This window comes from Dunckerocampus dactyliophorus, chromosome 18 (genome assembly GCF_027744805.1).
Source record: "Dunckerocampus dactyliophorus isolate RoL2022-P2 chromosome 18, RoL_Ddac_1.1, whole genome shotgun sequence".
NCBI lineage: Eukaryota > Metazoa > Chordata > Actinopteri > Syngnathiformes > Syngnathidae > Dunckerocampus > Dunckerocampus dactyliophorus.
This window is the reverse complement of record NC_072836.1, coordinates 5095631-5116508: the sequence shown is the minus strand read 5'-3', so window position 1 is coordinate 5116508 and position 20878 is coordinate 5095631. Positions and strand designations below refer to the sequence as shown.

General features: G+C 45.1%; 3 protein-coding genes across 7 annotated transcripts in view; 1 reads left to right on the top strand and 2 right to left on the bottom strand.

Annotated features, from left to right (window-relative positions):
- Positions 1–2173: 2173 nt before the first annotated feature.
- On the bottom strand, positions 2174–5512 carry phb (prohibitin). Its single transcript, XM_054758735.1, has 7 exons — positions 5429–5512; positions 4918–5019; positions 4107–4268; positions 3896–4038; positions 3694–3810; positions 3324–3419; positions 2174–2606 (listed from the first exon to the last, which is right to left on the bottom strand). The coding sequence occupies exons 2-7, from the start codon at positions 5000–5002 to the stop codon at positions 2394–2396; spliced, it is 816 nt and encodes a 271-aa protein (XP_054614710.1). The 5' UTR covers positions 5003–5019; positions 5429–5512; the 3' UTR covers positions 2174–2393.
- Positions 5513–6092: 580 nt separating this feature from the next.
- On the top strand, positions 6093–12078 carry si:busm1-163l24.3 (uncharacterized). Of its 5 annotated transcripts, none has more exons than XM_054758727.1 (6): positions 6093–6215; positions 6574–6757; positions 6962–7065; positions 8200–10368; positions 10445–10653; positions 10726–12078. In XM_054758727.1, the coding sequence occupies exons 2-6, from the start codon at positions 6574–6576 to the stop codon at positions 10811–10813; spliced, it is 2754 nt and encodes a 917-aa protein (XP_054614702.1). In that variant the 5' UTR covers positions 6093–6215; the 3' UTR covers positions 10814–12078. The 5 variants fall into 5 exon arrangements, with proteins under 5 accessions (XP_054614702.1, XP_054614704.1, XP_054614705.1 ...); XM_054758729.1 differs by having other exon boundaries at positions 6127–6215; positions 6571–6757; XM_054758730.1 differs by lacking the exon at positions 6093–6215 and adding an exon at positions 6227–6469.
- A 1616-nt stretch (positions 12079–13694) lies between these two features.
- vat1 (vesicle amine transport 1) overlaps positions 13695–20878 on the bottom strand; it is a 31284-nt gene continuing 24100 nt past the window's right edge. The window contains exons 4-6 of the mRNA XM_054758734.1: positions 19523–19612; positions 18012–18253; positions 13695–16402 (exon numbers count right to left, since the gene is read on the bottom strand). Coding sequence (XP_054614709.1) covers positions 16130–16402; positions 18012–18253; positions 19523–19612 — 605 coding nt within the window. The 3' untranslated portion in view covers positions 13695–16129. The remainder of the gene's footprint in view (positions 16403–18011; positions 18254–19522; positions 19613–20878) is intronic.

The window sequence follows — 20878 nt, the reverse complement described above, 5'->3', positions numbered from 1 at the left end:
CATACAAAAAAAATTAAGTTTAAATTTTTGGAAAATTACGTCACGGAAAAAGTCAGTATGAGAACAAATATTATGGGAACAAAGTCATAATATTGTGGGAATAAAAGCATGATGAGACAAACATTTACTGAACAAACGCTGAAAACTGAAAAAAAAGGAGCAAAGATCAAAGTTGATACATAATTCCAAAGCTGCGATGCGGGTTTCTCTTTCAAATCAAAGTGGCGACTTGCATCCTTGCATTTTGACTCTTGGTGGAAAAATTTGGACAACCCTGGCCATAGCTTCTCATAGCCATTATGATACACACACACACACACACACACACACACACCTAGCACAATTACAGTTGTGCAACATTTAGATACACACAATAGATGCATCGTCCTCACTCACACCAGGTTAAAGGGCTGGTTCGGATTTTTTGAAATAAAGTTGTGTGCAGTGTATCAACAATGACTTATATTTTGTCCCGTGGGCAGAATTCTGGTACGTTTTTGGTGTTGAACATAGTAGTTCCAGCTAGCTGGTGGGGTCACAAAAGTAAAGCATTTTGCTTCTCATGTGTAACGCAATATACTGCTCTCAATTTTAATACCATTTGAAAACCTTCTAAATTCTGTGATCATTGACTACTTGCCTGATAATAATGCGGTCCAAAGAACCAGGAAGAAAAACTGGAAAATATATATACACAGCATATTATATATTTCATTGTGTGAATGTTGACAAGCATTCAACGGTAATTATTATACCACCACCCCCAAATCACCACAGGCCGCAGACCAGCCATGCACCCCAAGACAGCCTGTCATCATCACCTGATAAATGTTAGTGCTGTCATCTGGTGTTTAACAATTAACGGCATATTTTCAAATAAGTCCATTTTGAATTACCAGTCTGTGTTCCCCAGTCAACACGATGTGCGGCTCTTTTTATACTTGGCTCTTTGAAGTGAAACCAACGCCTCAGCTTTGTTTTTGCGTCTTTTTGCCTGTTCAAGGCGCACGTGATTGGTCAGCAAATGAAAGTATGGAGAAGAAGTTAACTATCACTTCACACACACTAACAAAGTCGGCTCTTTGAAGTGAACCATCGCCTGAGCTTTATCTTTCTACTGTTATCTACTGTATCTATCTATCTATCTATCTATCTATCTATCTCATTGAGAGAGTTGGCGAGTTGAATCTTGTCTGAAAGAGGACACAAATTTAGTAAGCAAACAACCAGTGTACACGTGTACAAAATATGGACACAAGTACTGGGACAATTTCCGTCTCCAGGAGGTAAACAATGTCATTTCTACTTAGAAGTGAACAGCCTAAGAAAGCCACTGAACTTAATACGTTCTTTTACTTGTTCACCACCCCTCACATTACTTGCAATCCTCCTCCAGCCCTCCTGATCGCCATCATCTCACCTCTCCTTCTGCTGCCTCTAACCTGATACTTCTGGTCTCACCTCTAGGAAGGTAGGATTCCTTATTATAAATGGAATATTTTCATAGAAAACCTGTTTATGACCTTCTAAATACGTTTTTTGACATGATGAGAGCCCTCTAGACATGAACCAACACCCCAAGAGTCAGCTTTATACTCGTATTGCCCAATATCGTAGCCATAATAAGCCATTTAAGACACAAATAAGACTTGTGCTATAAATGTACTCCCAAGAGTAACTGAGTGGCGGTTTTGACATAATTCAAACCTGCAATAAAAGCACGTCGTTCCCCCGATCAAGTCCGGTGCTTGTGTTTCACCCAAAGTTACAGTACATGACTGCCCCCTAGTGACCAGTATAGAATACTACATACCACTCACGGCATCTTTAACTGCATATATTTCTATTTCAGCTCATTTAGCTACTTTTATGCTTGAAAATGCACATATCCAAAAAATGTAACACTTCAACTGAGCAACTACAGTAGTCCTTCAAGTGCTGTACACTCGAGCTCCCTCTTGTGGCGATAAATATACCTCAAACGCACTCAGCTGACAAGAGGTAGAAAGACAATTTGATTGAGGAAAAGCAAAATCAAGCCACACGAGCAGCTCTAAATGCTGCTCATTGTCTTCCTGCCCTTGTGTTGTGCGCTTGTAACGTTAATGCGTGTAAAATCTTCACATCCAGATACGGCAACCCTCAACAGCTAAATGAATGACATCCAAACCCATTGGGAACAATGGAATTTAATAGGCTTGTAGAAGGAATCTCTAGTTTTTATCTCAATGCAAACATTTTATTTTCACAAGTGCTGAATGCAGCATCAACTGGTTAGCTTGAGAGATTAAACTGCATTACCAACAAAACAAACTTCTTCCTCACACATTGGTCGAACATATTTTTCTAACGGATGCCTTCCGAGCAACCGAGAGCAGTCAGCGGCAGTGTCCTCACTGGGGCAGCTGGAGCAACGTCCCCTGCCCCGACGGCAAGTATGTGATGTTTCGGGAGCGGGAAAGCTGGAAAGCGATGTCCTCGGCCGCCTCCAGCTTACGCAGCTCCACCAGACCATCGCCCGCCTCCATGAGGGAGTTGGCGATGAGCAAGGCAGCCTGGGAATCTCCCTCGGCTGAAATGATGGCGGCCTGCTTCTGTTGTTCTGCCTAAAAAGGGCAACAGTGGATGTAATGAAGTCCCTTTTATGTAAAAGTGACTTCATTCTAACAGTAATACATGTCCCTAGAGCCAGTGGACCAGGCTTTATATCGATCTGTGTTTATGAGCCTGGCCAAACAGTGCAGTGGTTTGACTTAAATAAAAGTATAAAAAAATATAAATAAAATAAATGAAGTAATGAATACAAATAAAAATAACAAGGACTTAAATAAAAGTGTTAAAAAAAAAATTAAAAATGAATTTATCCATCCATCTTCTACCGCTTATCCAAGGGTCGGGTTGCGGGGGCAGCAGCCGAAGCAGGGAAGCTCAGACTTCCCTCTCCCTGGCCACTTTGTCCAGTTCCTCCCGGCGGATCCCGAGGCGTTCCCAGGCCAGTTGAGAGAGACAGTCTCTCCAACGTGTCCTGGGTCTTCCCCGAGGCCTTCTACCAGTCGGACGTGCCCTGAACCCCAGGGAGGCGTCCGGGAGGCATCCTGACCAGATGCCCGAGCCACCTCATCTGGCTCCTCTCAATGCGGAGAAGCAGCGGTTTAAAAATCCATTTTAAAAAATCCTAATTAAAAAGGACTTAAATAAAACTGTACAAAATAACACAAATAAATAAAAATGTAAAATGACTTTGATAAAAGTGGGTCACAACTTAATGACCAGTGGAAAATGTTGGTCCCAGGTCTAAGGGATGAAACAGTAAAAGGAGTTACCTTCTCTACAACAAATCTGGCTCTCTCGGCTTCCTGCTGGGCCACCTGCTTCATCTCAACAGCCTCTGTGAATTCTTTGCCGAATGTCAAGTGTGTCTGAAAGAGCACAAATTTATTGAGTACGCAAACAGCCACATGTACAAAATATAGACACAAGCACTTGGACACATTCCATCTCCAGGAAGTGAAGTAAATCTGTACTGGTACTACTCATCTGGGAAGATTTCCTATGAGATTTCGGAGCATGTGTGCGAGTTTTGCTCCATTTATGGTCCAAAGTCACTGATGCATACTTGTTACAGTCAAGCAGGGGTGTCCCAATACTTGTGTCTATACAGTGTACCATGGATGCATCAGCTGTTCTTCCTACCAGCGAGACGTCATCAAGGATGAGGCCGAAGGTGGAGGCTCTCTCCGTGAGGTCCTCGCTGACCTGCCGAGACACCAGCTCTCTCTGGGTGATGAGCTCGCCGGCGTCAAAACGAGCCTAACGGATCGCCAGATTTTACACACGCAAATGAAAACCAAACCAGCAATAAATAATAAATGAGTGTCTCCTGCTTCCTACGCACCACGACAGCCTTGAGGACCTCTGTAGTGATGGACGGCAGCACCCTTTCGTCATAATCCTCGCCGATGCTTGTGAAGATCCGTGGGAGCTGGCTGCTCACCGGCCGGAAGAGGATACGCAGTGTAATATTTACGTTCTGTAGATCTGCAGAGTGAAGTGTTTTAAGCGTACAGGTTGAGCACACTGCCACGTAACATCCACAGCTACTGTACCTTTGCTTCCTGTGATTACGGGCACGTTCCGCGGACGGGAACGGCAATCGAAAACGATGGGCTTCTGCACCCACGGGATGAGGAAGTGCGTGCCCTCACCGATGACCGCATCCTGGACTCCTCTGAATCTGTCAAATATGACTGCCTGGTGTCCTGCGTCGACTGCAATCAAGAAGCAATCAGAGGTCTGGTATCAGAATTGTACGGGTATCGGCAGATATCCTAAATTAAATTCAGGTATCGAGATCGGATCGAATGGGGGGAAAAATGTGGATCGGTGCATCCCTTGTTCACACATACTATATACATAAAGACACGCCTCATTTGGACGGTGTGTGGATTGTCCGACAAAACACGTCTGAAACAATTCTACAACTTGGCTCCGTTGCGCTCCTGCATGAAATCATGCCGCCCCCTGGCCCACCCATTCCACATGTGCCAAAGGAGGAGAAGCGTGCCGAACTTCAGCATGGATCAGAGGACGTCATCATCTAATTTGCATAATTGGCCAGGTATGGACAGGTAAAACTGAGCTTTTTGGTTTGCGTTGTAAGAAACGTGCAATATTACTTCGTGTTTTTTTCATCTTATTTAATAACACAACATGAAGTTATTGGCTTGTGGGGTGGGTGTTGGTTTTATTTTATTTTATTAACACACATGGCGATTAAAAACACATTCATGTTGTTTCCATGTAATTGCGTGCAGAGTTAAAAAATGATGTAGACTTAAATGTACACAATAATATCAGATATACCATACAGTTAAATACATAAATGTGTGGGAAAGCACTGATGTCTGTGTCACTCACCATTAAAAAGGGCAGAGTTCACCACACCTCCACCAATGGCCAGGGCCAGCCCCAGCTTCCCAATGGACTCAAACAGTTTAGCCATTGTGGGAATCTAATTGACTGTAAAAGAATAAGAAGGTAAGGGTTTAGCTTGGGTTTCAATTTAAGTCAAGTCATGGACACATGGGAGTGTCGACTTAGCCTGCTCCTCCTCCTTAGCTAGCTAGTTTAGGCAAAAGGACATTCGCAGTGAGTTTGAGTGCAGAAAAAACGCCTAACACTATGCACCACTTCAACTCGGAAAAACATTACAGAAATTAACATTTGCTAAATAATTCCGCAAAAAGCATACATGATGAAAGAGATCGCTTATCTTAGGCTAATAGGCTTCCAATGCCTACATAACACACAAGACGCAACTTTAAAGATGAGCAACACATTTAAAATAGCTCAACTGTAAGAAGACCATTTTGTGGGAGAGATTTCCAACATTTTCTGCCTTCTTTAAGCGACATGTGTCACAACTTACCTGCGTTTTACTCAGACGTCTATGACCTCCACCGGACGAAACGTGCAGCACAAAAACTTAGCTGCAGCACTGCGCATGAGCAAGGGTGGACTAACGTCGCATCTGATTGGTTACACGTCTTCTTCTACGGTATTGGGACTTTTTGTTTACTACTGACCCCTTCCGGTACTTTATTTTGGTGTTTAAAAAGTCTTCTCGCGGAGGATATAAACCGATTTGCTTTTGCTAGTGAGTAAATCTTGAGACAGTAATAATACAGAAGCAAGGTTATTGTAAATTTGTATTTACGGGGTATATTTTGTCCCATCTATTCTTCTTAGAGCTTACTACACCTTCTTACTGTACTTGGTGTACAATGACAACAATATGTTTAAAATAGGCAACATAATTATTATCACTTAGTTGGTCTAAATTGGTAGTTAACAGGAGTTATACTTATTTAATTCGGAACATAAAGGGTGTACACTTTTTAAAGAAGTGTTTCTTCACTTCAGGAATTACGTTTTGTTGAATTGTAAACATTTAAAGAGCTTCAATCACTAATTATGTTGTATATCAGTTTTTTCATCTTTGTGTCATTTATTACAATCACAAAACTTCAATATATTGGACAGGTTTACTCTTTCGCTTCATTGCAACAGTCCGTGTTAAGACATTTGGTGCACTCGGTTGCCCCCTGGCGACTAAAAAAAGCTACATCACAGTTTCGCTTTTGCTGCGAATGACTCTGGAGATTTAGTCTCTCTTTGAAAAGGGTACAAATAAATCACCGCGGAGCCGATGTAAGGTAATAGATATTAATCCTAATGTTTTGTACAAATAGACGACCAAAAATTTCCTTTTGGGGTGAGACTCTCGTGTCTCGTCTCACTTCCTGAATTTGACAGCGTGTAAACACACACGTTTTGCGCAGAGTTGGACGACTAAGACGAGAATATTTATTTATACTTAAAGAATGAGACGGGTCTTCGTCGTGTATCACACAGCAAATTCTTTTTTAATGAGTCGCCATCAGGACAGTCAGGTTGGCCACAACATTAAGTACGCCTGCACCAGTGAGCAATACAAGATGACTTTGTTTTAGTTCTGTTAAAGCAGAAAATGTTACTTCCATTATTGTGAGTGTTTGTGTTGCCTCCCAGCAGATGGCACAAGCGAGCAGGATAGTGAGGGTGAGCGGTCTGCCCACAGACATTGATGAAGAGCGGTTGATCGATAAACTATCTGTCCACTTCCTGCGGTCCAGCAATGGAGGAGGGGAAATAGAGTCTGTCACCATTAACAAGAAGAAGCCCGACTGTGCCCTGGTCCACTTTGAAGACAGCGGAGGTCAGTAGAATGGCCCTCAGTCGAGTGCAGACCCTCCGGTATAAATCACATGTTTGCACAGCAGCAGGAAGCTATTCTGTAATGCATCATAGTTTACACTGAGGTGGAAATGGTGGTGTATGTGTGTGTGCGTGTGTGCGTGTGTTTGTGTGGAGTGGTCGACTGTGAAAGCACTTAAGTCACCTGTCACTGATTGTCTCCCAGTGGCACAGAGAGTCATTCAACACGGCCAACACACTCTGAAAGTGGACAGGAAGGAGTACAAGCTCTCTGTCAGCGAGCATCGTCCCACCCTGGATCCTGACAAGGTGGCTTTAAAAGCTGCGGGTTGTATCTATTATTATTATTATTATTATTATTAATAATATGATTATTATCATTTGTGTTTTTTTTATTGATCATTGCTGTTGAATTGAATTGCATTATACTGAAATCTTCTTGTTTTTACCACTCATCTGTTTTTTTGTGTTTTTAATTGTTTTTTAATAATATATATTTTTAATTAATTGAAATTAAATATTTTGAACTACCCATAAAATGATGAAGCCATGAGTTATTACCAATCAGGTTTTTTTTTTTATTTACAATTGCTGTTGTAAATGGTAAATAAAAAAAAATGCAAGTAATAATAATAATATTATTAATAATAACAGATACAACCCACGGCTTAATTTTTTTTGTCAATTTAAATATTTTCTTTTATTTAATAAAACAAAACTGATTATTAAAAAGTGCTGTTGAATTGCATCATATTAAGATAGTTGTTTTTTTTAAACTATTCATCAATTTTATTCCTGTTTTGGATTGTTTTTGTAATAATCACATTTCTTTAAATAATTACAAATAAATATTTTAATTAGCAAAAAAATAAAGCCATGGGTTGTATCTATTATTATTAATATTATTATTATTATAATTTGTATTTTTTATTTATCATTGCTGTTGCAGTGCTGTTGAATTGAATTGCATCATACTGAAATCTTTTTTTTTACCATTCATCAATTTTTTTCTGTTCTGTATTGGTTTTTATTTATTTTTAATTTAATTTAATTTTAATTAATTAAAATTAAATATTTTTATTTAGCCCCCCAAAAAAACATGTCACACATAAATGATTAATACGCTACAAACAACAAAAAGAGAACTACTTACGTGCGCGTGGTGGAAGAACACGTAGGCGGAAGGATATGCAGTTGCGCGTCGTTACATTGCGGAAGGACGTTGTCACTGTTGTTCCTTTGAGTGAACTTTTTTCCCTTGATTACGTCTCGGAAGCGCAAGGCAGATGATTCTTCTGATGGCAGTGCATCAAAGAAAAGGAAAGTGAAAGTGAAACATCAACTTTCAGTATGATGCAGTATTGTTGTACACCACTGTAACTACAGTAGACATAGACATTACAGAAGTAAAGAAGATATTATTTATTTTTTGTCCCCCCTCAGGTCATTTTAAGCTTAACAGCGACTGTGGATTACAGCCAGATTCCCGAGGGTAGAAGCATGTTGATGCGTCTTCAGCAGGACCACCCCGACGTGGAGATGATCTGCGACTCTGCCAAGAAGTTGGGCAGACTGCGGGGTGCCTACTCCAAAGTGCAGTCAGCCTTGGCACAGCTGCTGGGCCATCCTGAAGGCTCAGGTCAAACCTCCGCCAAGCCACTCTTGGAAAGTCCGATCAAGAACCCTAAAGAGAGAGGAAACGGAAGAGATCTTCATCCTCCATCCTCAGGGGAGGACCTCCCTCTGATGGTGGATGCAGACATCTTCCAGTATCTCCGGAAACGCTGCGGCCAGGAATACCAGTGCATCCAGAGCCAGCACGGCGTTGAGGTGGTGGATGTGACCAGTGAGGGGCTCACCACCTTGTTTCTGAGAGTAACCGGGGAGGGCGGCGAGGAGAAGCAGGAGCGCATCAAAAATGCGAGGAAGGCCATCGGTGCTCTTTACCAGGAGAGCGAGAGGAACATCTGCCAAGCTCAGCTACGCAAGACTGACCTGAACCCCAGGGGAAGCTTGAAGCAGGCGTTTGAGATTTTAGGTGTCAGATTTCCCAAGCTTCTCCTCAGTGACGATGACTGCAACGTCTTCATGGTCGGCGACCGTGGGGATGTGTCCGAGGCCAAGCAGTTCCTTCTTCAGGAGCAGAATCAAGCCAACCAGGAAGATGTCGCCAGTCTTCTGAAATTCCCATCTTATCCCCCGCCGGCCACTGACGTGCACCTTGCATCTCCTGGCATCAGAGGACCTCTGGATGAGAGGAAGGCTCCTCAGGAGAGAAGATCGAAAGGCAGCAAATCGTATCATTTAGCAGCTCGCCTTAAAGACTCTGCACCGACTCCACTTGGAGACGTCCGTTTACCAGGGTCCACGACCGGCCTTCCAGCAGGTCATAGGTCAGGAGCAGCATCAGGGGACTCGAGCGGACATCCACCAATGAGGAGTAAAACCGACTCATTTGTTAGAAAACCCTCTTTGAGCGCAACACCACTTACACCATCTCGCCCTGGATCTGCACTGAAGAGAGCACAAAGTTTTTCTGGAGCACTCCAGCAGGGAGATCAGAAGACTGAAGAGGATTCCTCAGGATGTAGACCCAGGACTTGTAGCCTGAGTCCCCAAAAAGACCAACAAGGGCTCTATCACACAGAGATGCTGGTGTCAACCGTCCTGTGGCTCCACATGAAGGAGGCCTACAGCACCCAAGTGGAAGCGCTGACACTGGACCTCCAGATAAACGAGGAAGCCTCCAGCGGCAGCGTCCAGTCCACCATCTCCATCCGTGGAGCCGAGCCACCCGCTGTGGCCGCGTGTGAGCTCCGTTTGCGGGAACTGGTGGATGCCGTGGCCACGGATTTCTGCGTGCACGAGCTCTGCCTGTCAGAGCTTGGCATCGTCGACCCCAAAGACGAGACGCTGCAGGCCTGCTGCGCGGAGGTGCGTCAACACTTCAGGAAGATTAGCGTGCGTGTGATGAAGAAGAGCTTGTACCTCCTCGGGTCAAAGCGGCTGTGTGCTCAGGTGGGCGCCTCGCTCAGGGAGGTCTTTTCTGGAGGCAGCACACAAACTCTTGAGGACAAAGCTGGCGCGAGTCCGTCTACCCCCGCCTCTAGTTCCTTTACCTCCGCCTGTAGGCAAATAAATCAGGGTCATGGGAGGCAGACAAATACTGGGACTTCAACTAAGGCAAGGGTCTCAAACCATGAGGAGGACCGTCCTGAGACCGAACCCCTTAACGGATCTGGTGGTCAAATGGCAGCCAGGACAGACCCGGATCAGGATGGACCGAAGACATCTACAAAAGGACACTTGAATGATTCCCAAAGTGAACACCTCCAGGAACCCGACCCCGCTCGTCACGCGCCCGTGGAAGGCATCTGCGTGTGCGGGGAGAGCGGGACCTCGACAACCAGGACCGAGTGCGGAACCGTCATGTGCCCCAAGTGCCTGGATGCCGTGCACGTCCATTGCAGGGTTTGCCACAGCGGGGCGAAGACGGCGCCGCCGCGCATCCAGGGGAAGATGAACCACTGTAAACTCAACTTCAGCCTGCCGGGTCACAACAAGCACGCCACCATCAAAATCACCTACCTCATTCCTGATGGCGTACAGGAGGTGTGAGGCTGCTGCAGAAGTTCAGCGAGTTCATCATCCTCAAAGCTGTTTAACCATCTCCGCTTTCCATCGGCAGAAAGAGCACCCGTCCCCGGGAAAACCCTTCCAAGGGGACATCTTCGAGGCCTTCCTCCCCGACTGCGAGAAGAGCAGGAAGCTGCTACCCAGGCTGGAGGACGCCTTCAGGCGGGGCCTCACCTTCACTGTGACCAGCGAGGAGAAGGGGTCCAAGGTCATTTGGGACGCCATCCCGCACAAAACCAGCCTGCAGGGGGGCCGGTCAGGGTGAGGATGATGCGCGGCACTGCGCATTTAAAGGTCAACACAAGCGTGTAATCTTTTTCTGTCGCCCCTCAGCAACGGCTACCCGGACTCTTCGTACTTGAAACGCTTGTCCGACGTCCTGACCTCACTGGGGATTGAAGAGCAAGCTGACGAGTTCTGAGACGTGTTTGCGTCCAGCGTTGTATTTCTTCATACAGTGTCTTATTTACTCAACTGCAGAGAGTATCTGGCTTGTATTATTTGTAAAGGGGGAGGCCTTTATATCTAATAATGCATTTTTATAATAATATTGCATAATAACAACAACATACTTTTACATCTTTTTTCTACAATTAATAATTTGCTTATCACGCATTAAGGTTACACTTGAGTTCATGTTCTGTGTTTATTTTCGGGTCAATGCTGCATTTTTAGGAGCATACACGAGCACTTTTTCTTGAATTCCGCAGTAAACGTCAGCTTTACGGATGCCACGTGTGCTCCAAGGGCGCGCTGTGCTGCGGTAACGACGTCTACTGTAATGGAAACGTCACCGTGTAGGTAACTACATCCACCAAGCGGGACCAAGGGCGGAGCCTTTGCGGCATGGTGTTTATTGATTCAAACGGTTGCACATGGCACATATTTGTGGAAGCTCTTTCTGCCACTGAAAGAAAAAAACCCCCAGATGAGATAAAAAGCCGAAATTAAGAGATAGGAAAGTGACGATTGTGAGATAAAACGCCGAAATTATGAGACAAAAAGTCCTAATTATGAGATAGGAAAGTCTTTACCTCATAATTTTGACTTTTTATCTCATCATTGTGACTTACCATTGGAATATTGTTTTCTTTTGGTGGCGGAAACGGGCTTGCATATCTATTAGCGAGGAGGACATCATTTGAGGAAATATGGTTTGTTCATCATCAACAGGAGATATATTATCGTATGTATTATTAGTGCCACCACTGTTGCCTTGTGATCATTAAATATGAGCACATGTAGTACATTAAAAAAATACTTTCATGCTTTTTTGTTATGCATTTTTTTTATTAGTCCTGGAAAACATGTAAGGCATATGGTAACATTACACACTGAAGCGTTACAAGCTGTAGAGGCCACGCGAGGCCCACCCAGAGTCGAGCACAGAAAGAAGCAGCATCAATTCAAAGGGTTTAAAAAACAAAAGTCTTTTGTGTTTTGGGAGCAAACAAAGATACACAACACACATGACAACGGCCTGGGAAATGTTCAGGGAATCAAATTAAAATGGGGGGTGGGGGAAAGCGTTGCTTGTGGCGCGGCTACGAGAGGCGAAGCATTCCCAGAGTTAGGTGGCTGCCCATGCTGGAGGCGGGGCCAACGGAGGAAAGGGGGCGGGGTCACACGAGGCAGTGGCTCGGCTTGGGTTGGCAACTTGACGAGTGACTTTAGCTTAGTGGTCTTCCTCACATCACAACCACGACATGAGCGCTAAACTAAACTGTACATACACCCACAGTTACTTTCTGGACTGGCCGACTACACAGGCATGCTAGCACTTAACACCATCAGACAGCTTCCACTTCCTCGCTGCGTCGCGGCGACTCAAAGTGGAAAAAGCCCTGCTGGCAGCTGCGAGTGGAATGTGGAATTCTTGGAACACTATTTGCGATGAGTGACGGGATACTGACACGACGGATTGTGCTGTAAATCTAGCAGAAACCCAGTTGGACCTGAGAAACCACTTTCAAAGAAAGCCAAAAGACAATGAATGCAAATGCGATTGGAAATACTCGTCTCAGTGCAGTTTTTCCTCCCCACACTCTTGGATGTGACAATCCAGTCCAAGAACCACAAAGTTGATTCGGAAACGTTCCTTTCTGTGCATCTTTGGAAGTTGCATAAGTGTCTGGAAAGGCTGGGAAAGCGTTTGAAGGCGTAGCAGAGATTTTAAGTGGTGAGAGGATCCACTTTGAGTAGATGAAGTCTGGGCCAAAGTCTGAAGTCAACCACCGGCTTTGTTGTTTTAAAGACCTTTTTCCACAGCTCGTTTTAATTAATTCCTGCTCTCCATACTTGACACTTTAGCCTTTCATCATCCGACTGTTTTACTTCCCCTTGTTTGTTGGTTGCCACTACCAGTGTAATTAAAACGTGGGTGGTTTGGTCGTAGCACGGTAGAGATGATCTGACGCGGTCTACACCCCCCCCCCACTCGCAGTTTTGACTTTCATGCCGCCATATTTACATGTTTTTCATAACCTCCGAAGGGTGTGGCATCAGAAATGGGACACTAGTAAAAATTCTCAACTCCTACGTTAGCACTGACATGTTCTAAAAAATCAACTTATGATCGTGTCGGAACATACTAATGGCGGCCATGTGTTTTTTTTCGCTTAGTAATGCGCGTTACCGCCCCCTACAGGATTGGAGTGGAACGGCATCGACTGCTATTTACAACTTTGCAACATACCACTGTTTTTTGAAGAATGTACCTATCTGACTTTAAACGTTGTTTGAGGTCTGGGCTCTACTGGTTTCTAATAAAACAACAAAAACAGGCTAATTGCTAAAACAACAAAGCTAATGGTGGCCTCAGACTTGAGCTGCATCATTCCAGAAGTTTCTTTGCTATAGGAGCAAAATGGCCACACACTTGCAGTGAAACTGGGATCAGACGTCTAAGGCGGTACAAGTGCTGAGCACCGCCGCGATCCAGACTCACATCCCAGCTCGTTTTTGAATTTTCTTTCTGTTTTTTTTTTTTTTTTTTTTTTTAAACACCTCATCCAGCTCCTTCTCACTGTGACGTGGTTGTAAACACATGCTCAACGCATCATGGCCGACGTACGAGAGCTGGTAGGGAGCACAGTGAAAAGGACGGATAGATGTACAGTAGATGGATATAGATACATCTAGATAGAGAGGGAGGTTGGACTGAGGTAAGCTGTGTGCAAGGAAGGAGGCACAGTGCGGGCCTATTAAAAAAAAAAAGCACATATTTGGGATATCGTGTGACTGTAACTCTCGGAATTTGTCTTCAAGGAGGACGGAAAAAGCATCCAAAACCACAATTACAATTATGATTCATATATATATATTTTTTATGCACTGTAAATATTCAAAGCATTGACAAAGAGGAATAATACATGTCAATTTTGGCACACGTGGTTCAGACACACAAAAGACACAGCTTAATTCATTAAAAAAAAAAAAGGATCCCATAAACTCTTGACCTTTAAACCCTTAGATAACCCAAAAAAACAAATAAAAAAGAAAATATTAAGTGGTCACATGGCACTCGGGAACAGAAGCACCGTGCACAGGTTCACAAAGGGAGCCCAGCAGATTAGAACAGAACATCGATAAAGAGCCGGATAAGACGCGCTCCCCACGCCCGCGTGATGCTCGCACTCCAGCCCGCTGGGGGGCGCCAGATCCCCCCAAAAACACATTTTATTTGGAGCCGATCACTTGTGGGAAAAGTTTGAACATTAACAAACGGAGGCGAGGGGCTGGAGTGTGAGCGCCATGCTCGGTAAGTGCGTTAGGATCAGCGAGCAGAGTGCAAAAACATAAAAAACACCACTTTGTCCTCCTAGCATAGGCCTCTTATCACACTGGGGGAGGGGGGGGTTTAGGGTAGGGTAGGGGGTCGTAGGTGACAAACGACCTGAGGACACACACACACACACAAATTCACACACAATGGCACACACAGCACACATGAGGGAGGCCACTCATGCTAACTTTTTTACATTAATTCCACTTGTTGCCATCAGGGGGCGACACCGCTCACAGACAGTGATTTTAAAGTTAGTTTAGGGGCTGTTGACTGCATTCCAAATCAACACGTGGTGCTGTAACCTACAATTCAACCGGAAAAGGCACAAAAACAAGGATGGGGAACGGGAAGATGCATGATAATAATCATCGGCTCATGGATCGTTAAGAATTATGCCGACTGTGTTGAATCGATTGTGCTAAAATGAAGCGCACTACTTAGTTGCAACCAGCAGAGGCACCGCACTAACTAGTTGGCCGTCCAAAGAATTACATGATGAGCAGCATTAGCATGTGTGTGCTGGCATGAAAACAGGAGCGCACAACATTCAAGAAACAACGCTCCTATTAAAATCAATACTTAAAAATTTGATTCATTGATTGACTATTCCCCATATAAAGTTAACAAAATGGCCTTGCAAGACTGATTTCACACGATGGTGGGCAAAAATTTGCTTTCCTGCCTAAAATTGACTGGCTGCGTGTAAAAAAATACATACGTGACATAGCTCACTCTGATGCGTGGAGGCAATTTACCTAGCAGCCACTAGGGGGAGCCGTGCACTGTTATTTCACCACAACTCTACTCGCAGTCAATTGTCCATATTAAGAGTGGCTTTAAAATGAAGGGGATTTGCACATTTTCTCAGGGTCGTCACCTAGAATTCATTGTTGTAATACTGGAAGGGAAGGGGCGGCGGGAGGGGGGGGGTGGGGGGCAGCTGGAAGAGGCTGAAGCAGTGCCATCTCTTGACAAGCCTTGATGCCTGTTGCTATGCCGACCACTGAGAGAGCGAGAGAGAGTGAGAGCAAGAGAGGAAGAAGAAGAGGTGAATGGGAAATGGGAGGCAAAGCAAGGGCGCCAGCTTGGACTGAATCCTCCTCTCCCGGGGTCAGGGTGACGGACAGGCCCCCGGTTGAAAAGGAGCCCCGGGAAGGAGGCCGAGCGGGTCGCCGTGTTGCTCATGGCGGTCACCGCTCGCCGTGTCGGTGTCACAGAGCTTCTTTCAGCTCGTCAACAGTTGGTCACGGTGTGTGTGGGGGAGGGGGGCTCTCTCCCATTTGAACACAGAGAGGCTCTTTATGAGCGGACAAGTGCAACACCATTATTAACTCCATCATGGCGCTCGTTCTAATTAGGCTAATCTTGATAGCAGAGTGATGCTAATACTTTTTTGTTGTCAGGAAAGCATCTCCAGGGTGGGGGGTGGGGGGTGTCTCAGCAACCAATCACAGGGCTGTCTGACTCATCTCAAGGTGACATAACCGAGCACTGGGCGCTTGGCGGGGGGGGCAACATGTGTGGGTGTGGTTAGCCTTTTGTCTGTCTGTCTGTGGGCGGTGCCGACGGTGTGGGAGGTGGAGAGGGCGGGGCGTACGGGATGCAGGTGGCTATCAGAGCAGAAGGATTCAGCAAAGATGGGAGGGTGGGGGTGGGGTCAAAGGTGGTGGTCACAGAAATCTGCCCCCCCCAGGCCTGGATTCCACCCACCACAGAAAAACTACTTACTTCATCATTACATTTTTCTTTTACAGGATGAAGACGATGTGTGGGCGGGGCCAGCATGACTCATCACTGCCGTATAGGCGGGGCTAAAGAGTGGAAATGTGCGTGTGGTGTGATCATTTTGTAAATCCTGCCAAACCCTCCTCCTCATCATCAATCCACCCCCACCCCCACCCCCAGACCCCGGATGCAAACTCCTTCTCCTCCTCCTCCTCCTCCTCCTCCTCACTTCTCCTCCTTCTTGGGCTCCTCCTTCTTCTCCTCCTCCTTTTTGGGCTCCTCCTTCTTGGCCTCCTCCTTCTTCTTGTCGTCCTTCTTCTCCTCCTTCTTGCCATCGTCCTTCTTCTTGTCCTCCTTCTTTTTCTCGTCCTTCTTCTTGTCGTCCTTCTTGGTCGGCGCCGGCTCCTCCTTCTTCTCCTCCTCAGGCATGGGCTCCGTGGTGAGGAGCACCTTGCCGACGTTGTTCCGCTCCTGCATCTTCCTCATGGCGTCGCCCACCTGCAGCAGGGAGAGAGGAAAAGATTGGAATGCTGTCATGAGTATGAAGATAAAATATGCCGCGGACCAAAGAATAACAAGCTGCGGGCTACAAATGGCCCCTGTGCCGGACTTTGGACACCTCTAGTATAACGATGTGTAGAAATAGAAACTAAGAGAACAAAAAAACCTAAAAAATATTTAATATGTATATAATCCGGTGACTTTATCATAACATTGAAACATTTAAATCAAATTTTAAAAAATGGCTATAGTACAGTTTTAATGTGTTTCCTTCCTCAGGTGTCAACATTTCCACCTCATACGGATTCTTCTGCCTGAGTCCACTTGTTGCACTCGTTCGTCGGCAGCAACGATGCCCGCCTCCTTCCTCCCCATCCTCTTTTCAGTCGTGAGGCAGGCGGTCCACCTACCGACCGGTGCCACGGCAACGAGGGCCATCTCCTAGCAACCTAAACCCTGGCTGAAACGTGGCCCTGAAGTGACTTCTACGCATGGGAGGAAAAGGAGGGGTGGAAAAGGGAGTGCGGGGGGTTGCGAGCAACCGGTGTCCTTCGGAAAGTGAACAAGATGGAGGGGGTGAATGGAGGCGCTGTAAGAACCCTTGTGGATGTGAATGAAAGCCAGAGTGGGGAACTACTACCACCCTTTCATCCACACTGGACACAACATTAGGTACAGCCATTAGTGATCCCGTTCACACATTGTTATTGATTATTTGAGCTAACAAAGAAAAGATGATGAATTGACGCCCTGATGAAAGGATTCAGGGCGTGGCCACTGACCATCTAATTCACTACCAAGAGGCTTTTTTATTCTCTAGAAGCATCATCTTCACATATTACATTGCTACAAGACTTTCTTTCTGCTCTCCTCCTCTGTTCTTCTTCCTCGTTGTCGTCTCTAGCATCAAGGACCCCACCCTAAGACGGACGCACACACTGACTACAGGCTGTCGCCATAGCAACAAGCAGAGCAGGGAGAGAATAGAAAGCGAGGGAGAGGGAGAGCCTAACAACCTGGAGTCTGACAGATGGAGAGGCAGACAAATGTCAGAGGAGGAGAAGACACAGCGGGGCGTCATCTCAGCTCCCGGCCTAACCCGGCATCCAAATACTGACCGGCGCAGTCTTGGACGAGTGTCACAATCTCAGGCTTGTTTTCTCACACTCGCCATTCATATCTTGCTGGCAGCGTTGTCTTCGTCAACAGTCTGACTCTGTCTGGCCAGGCGAGACATTGGCTGCTTCTGTGTCCTATGTCCGACACATGTGCCCCTGGACCCCCATCTCTAGGGTCTATCACGCGGGAGACACCTGTCCCGAGGGTTCCGCGCGGGTGCCATCCCACTTCTGACACCATTTCTCACAGAACTCCCTAGAGTACGAACCTTGATAGGAGTCTATTAGGTGAGAATACACCACAACACCCAAGTCCCAAACATGTGCCTCCACAATTCTCCAGGGTCTATTCCACAGGGGTCACCTATCCAGAATGTTGCCACAAACGGCATCACAGAGAATTACCATTTCTCACAGAACTCAAGTGTACTACTTCTGATACAATTTTTCACAGAACTCTGAGTAGCTAACTTGATTTGAACACTCACTTGTTCGAGGTGCCAGGTGGAGTCGATGCGGGGCTTGACCTTGCCCTGCTTGTAGAGGTCCAGGATGGTGTTCATGGCCTGGCTGATCAGCTCCGTCTCCCCATCAAGGTAGCCCAGGTGGAAGCCGCACACGGACTTGTTGCCTTGGATCAGGTTGAGCGTGTGGATGGAGAACTGGTGGTACCAGTTCTTGGCCACGGCCAGCAGGTTCTTCTTCTGGCCCGCCAGCATGTTAGCGGCACCTGGAGAGAGGGTTAGGGGGTGGTATTGATTTTAAGTGTGTGGTTCTGGGTGTAAAAAGCTCATGTTTTTCTCCATTTTAGCGAAAAAATAGTTAGTTCATCACGTCACATCTGGTATTCCTTTGGTATTCCCACATTGTCACCTCGTGTACACTCAGGGATTAAACCACATTAGACCACAAACATCCAGCCTGCTACATTCAGACATTCCGGGCGTACACAGAATGTGCTCCATTGTTCGGCACTGCATAATTCTGATAAGATGGAAGAAGCGAGGCAATGGGAATAAAGGGTTCGAGGGGTGACTGGGTGAGAGGGGATGAATGGGTGAGGATGTGGGAGGCAACATGCAGGGTAGTGGATCTTTGGACAACATGGAAAGGCAGAGGCCTGTTCTCCCTGCATGCCGACCCCGCCCACTCTTGCATGCATCGCCACCAAGAAGGAGAAAAAGCCTTCCCACGGACCACACACACACACACGCACGCACGCACAGACACACACACACACACACATCAAAGACAGCAAACATGGTGGGGTTACAGTGGCAAACAGGAAGCTGCTTTTTTGTGAGGAAAGTCGTCACTGTTACTTCATGTATTGTGTTTAATTGGCTGGGGTATAAAAGTGATCCATAAATCATCTTGTCAGGCTACGGAGAGTTTCATCCAAACATCCAAGGATCACGGTCACCTGGGCAAAGAATTTTGGTTTGTGTACCAGAAATGAATCGTCTCTATTGACAGAAGTATTGGGACAATGACAACTACAGTACAGGAAGTGGAGATTTTAAATTGTACTGTAACAACATTTTTAAATCCAACTTAAATGTTACAATATTACAATAAAATCACATGATATTATACATATTAAAATGATTTTTTGGGGCTTTTTTATTTAAAAAAAAATACGACAGGGGTGTCCAAAGTCTGGGCAGGGGCCATTTGCAGACCTGGGCTCTTTAGTTATTGAACTGCCGCATATTGTAAAAATATATAACACCTTCTATTATATTTTAGAGTGTCCATGTGTGAAGTCAATGGTCACCAATGTCGGATCTGAGAGTGCTTAAACTTATCCAAGAATGCCTTTACACAAAATGGCCTCCTTCAAGCTGTTCCTAGACATACAATTGTCTTGCTAAGATGAGGAATTTTTGAACTAGAAGGGTGTCTAGTCCAAAGAAATGTGTCCCAAGAATTTTGTCCCTCGTGTATTGTCCTTAAGCCATCTTACAGCACAGCATAAGGCTGATAAGTTAGTACTGACCGTAGGTGATGAGTTTGCCCATTGGTTTCAGCAGGTTGTAGCCTTTGTGGGTGTCTGATCCTCCAAGAGGGTCCAATACGACGTCCAGTCCTGTAGCAGGAGACAGATGGTTTGAAGATGATCAAATACCACGATAAACTGACAAAACTATTGCATTAATTGGAGCCACACTGGTAATAAAATGGCACATTGAAATAAATAAGACCAAATGTTTTAGCCACAAAGGCAGTCATAAACGGAAATGAGCCACACAGGCAATCGAAAACAAGGTACTCTGTACTGTAAGCCACACAGGCAGTAGGCGTCACATAGACAAAGTAATATCCTGTCCTCTGAGGACAGGATGACAAAAGCACTGACAGCTAATGAATGCGAGAGCACTCTCCGCCGTAACGACGTTACGTATGTCCAGAGGGGATGCCTCAAATTTGGCTTCCCCCCCTCTCCCTCTTCGCTCTGTTACCCTGCCTTGCTATTGATTGGCGGGATGCTCCCAGTAGGACTCCACCTGGACCATGGCACAAATGAATGGTCACAGGGTGGTCACTGACAGGTAGCGAGCTGCGGGGGGTGGGGTGGGCATTGATCCGTGAGTCTAATTAGAGGCATTCTGTCTAAAATGTCACTTCTCCTTGTCTTCCTATCCATCTAGCTGTGTCCCCGTCTTGCTTGACACCACATTGGACAAAGGCTCGATGGGAAATGAGACTCATACAATCACAGGTCGCTTTATTAGGTACATCTAATAAGACCCAATGGACGAGTGGTACAAACATCACGCCCTTAAAAAAGGTCATATTGCTCAAGTCTTGTTTTCATTGTTTGCATGCTACTGGATTAGGCAAATATGCAGAGAATTTTTTTTTTTAATTGCTTTTAATGGTTTTTGTCTTAAAAAAAAAATCTCCAGTTTACGGAGAGAACGCGGACCAAGGCTGAAATCATTCAGTTCTCGTGCAAGCCTCAAAAAAGGTGCAGATACAGGATTTTAAAAAATTGTTAACTGACAAATGAACTACTGTACTTACAAAATGTATTGATATTTATTGATTTATTTATAAATAATATTTTTCATGTTTTTTAATTTTCATTCCCCCCAAAATACATTTTGGTGCAAGTCTGGATAATGGTTCAAATTCTAGAAAAAAAAGAAGTTAAAAGCCAAATTAACTACTTTTTAAATTATTTATTGATATTTACTTATTTACTTATTAAAATATTTATTCCTTCCTTGATTTTTATTCCCCTCAAAGTACATTTCTGGTACAAGTCTGGACAAAAGGTGCATATACGGGATTTAAATACATGCCAAATGAACCACTTTCTAATTTATTTTTAAATAATAATTTTCGTATG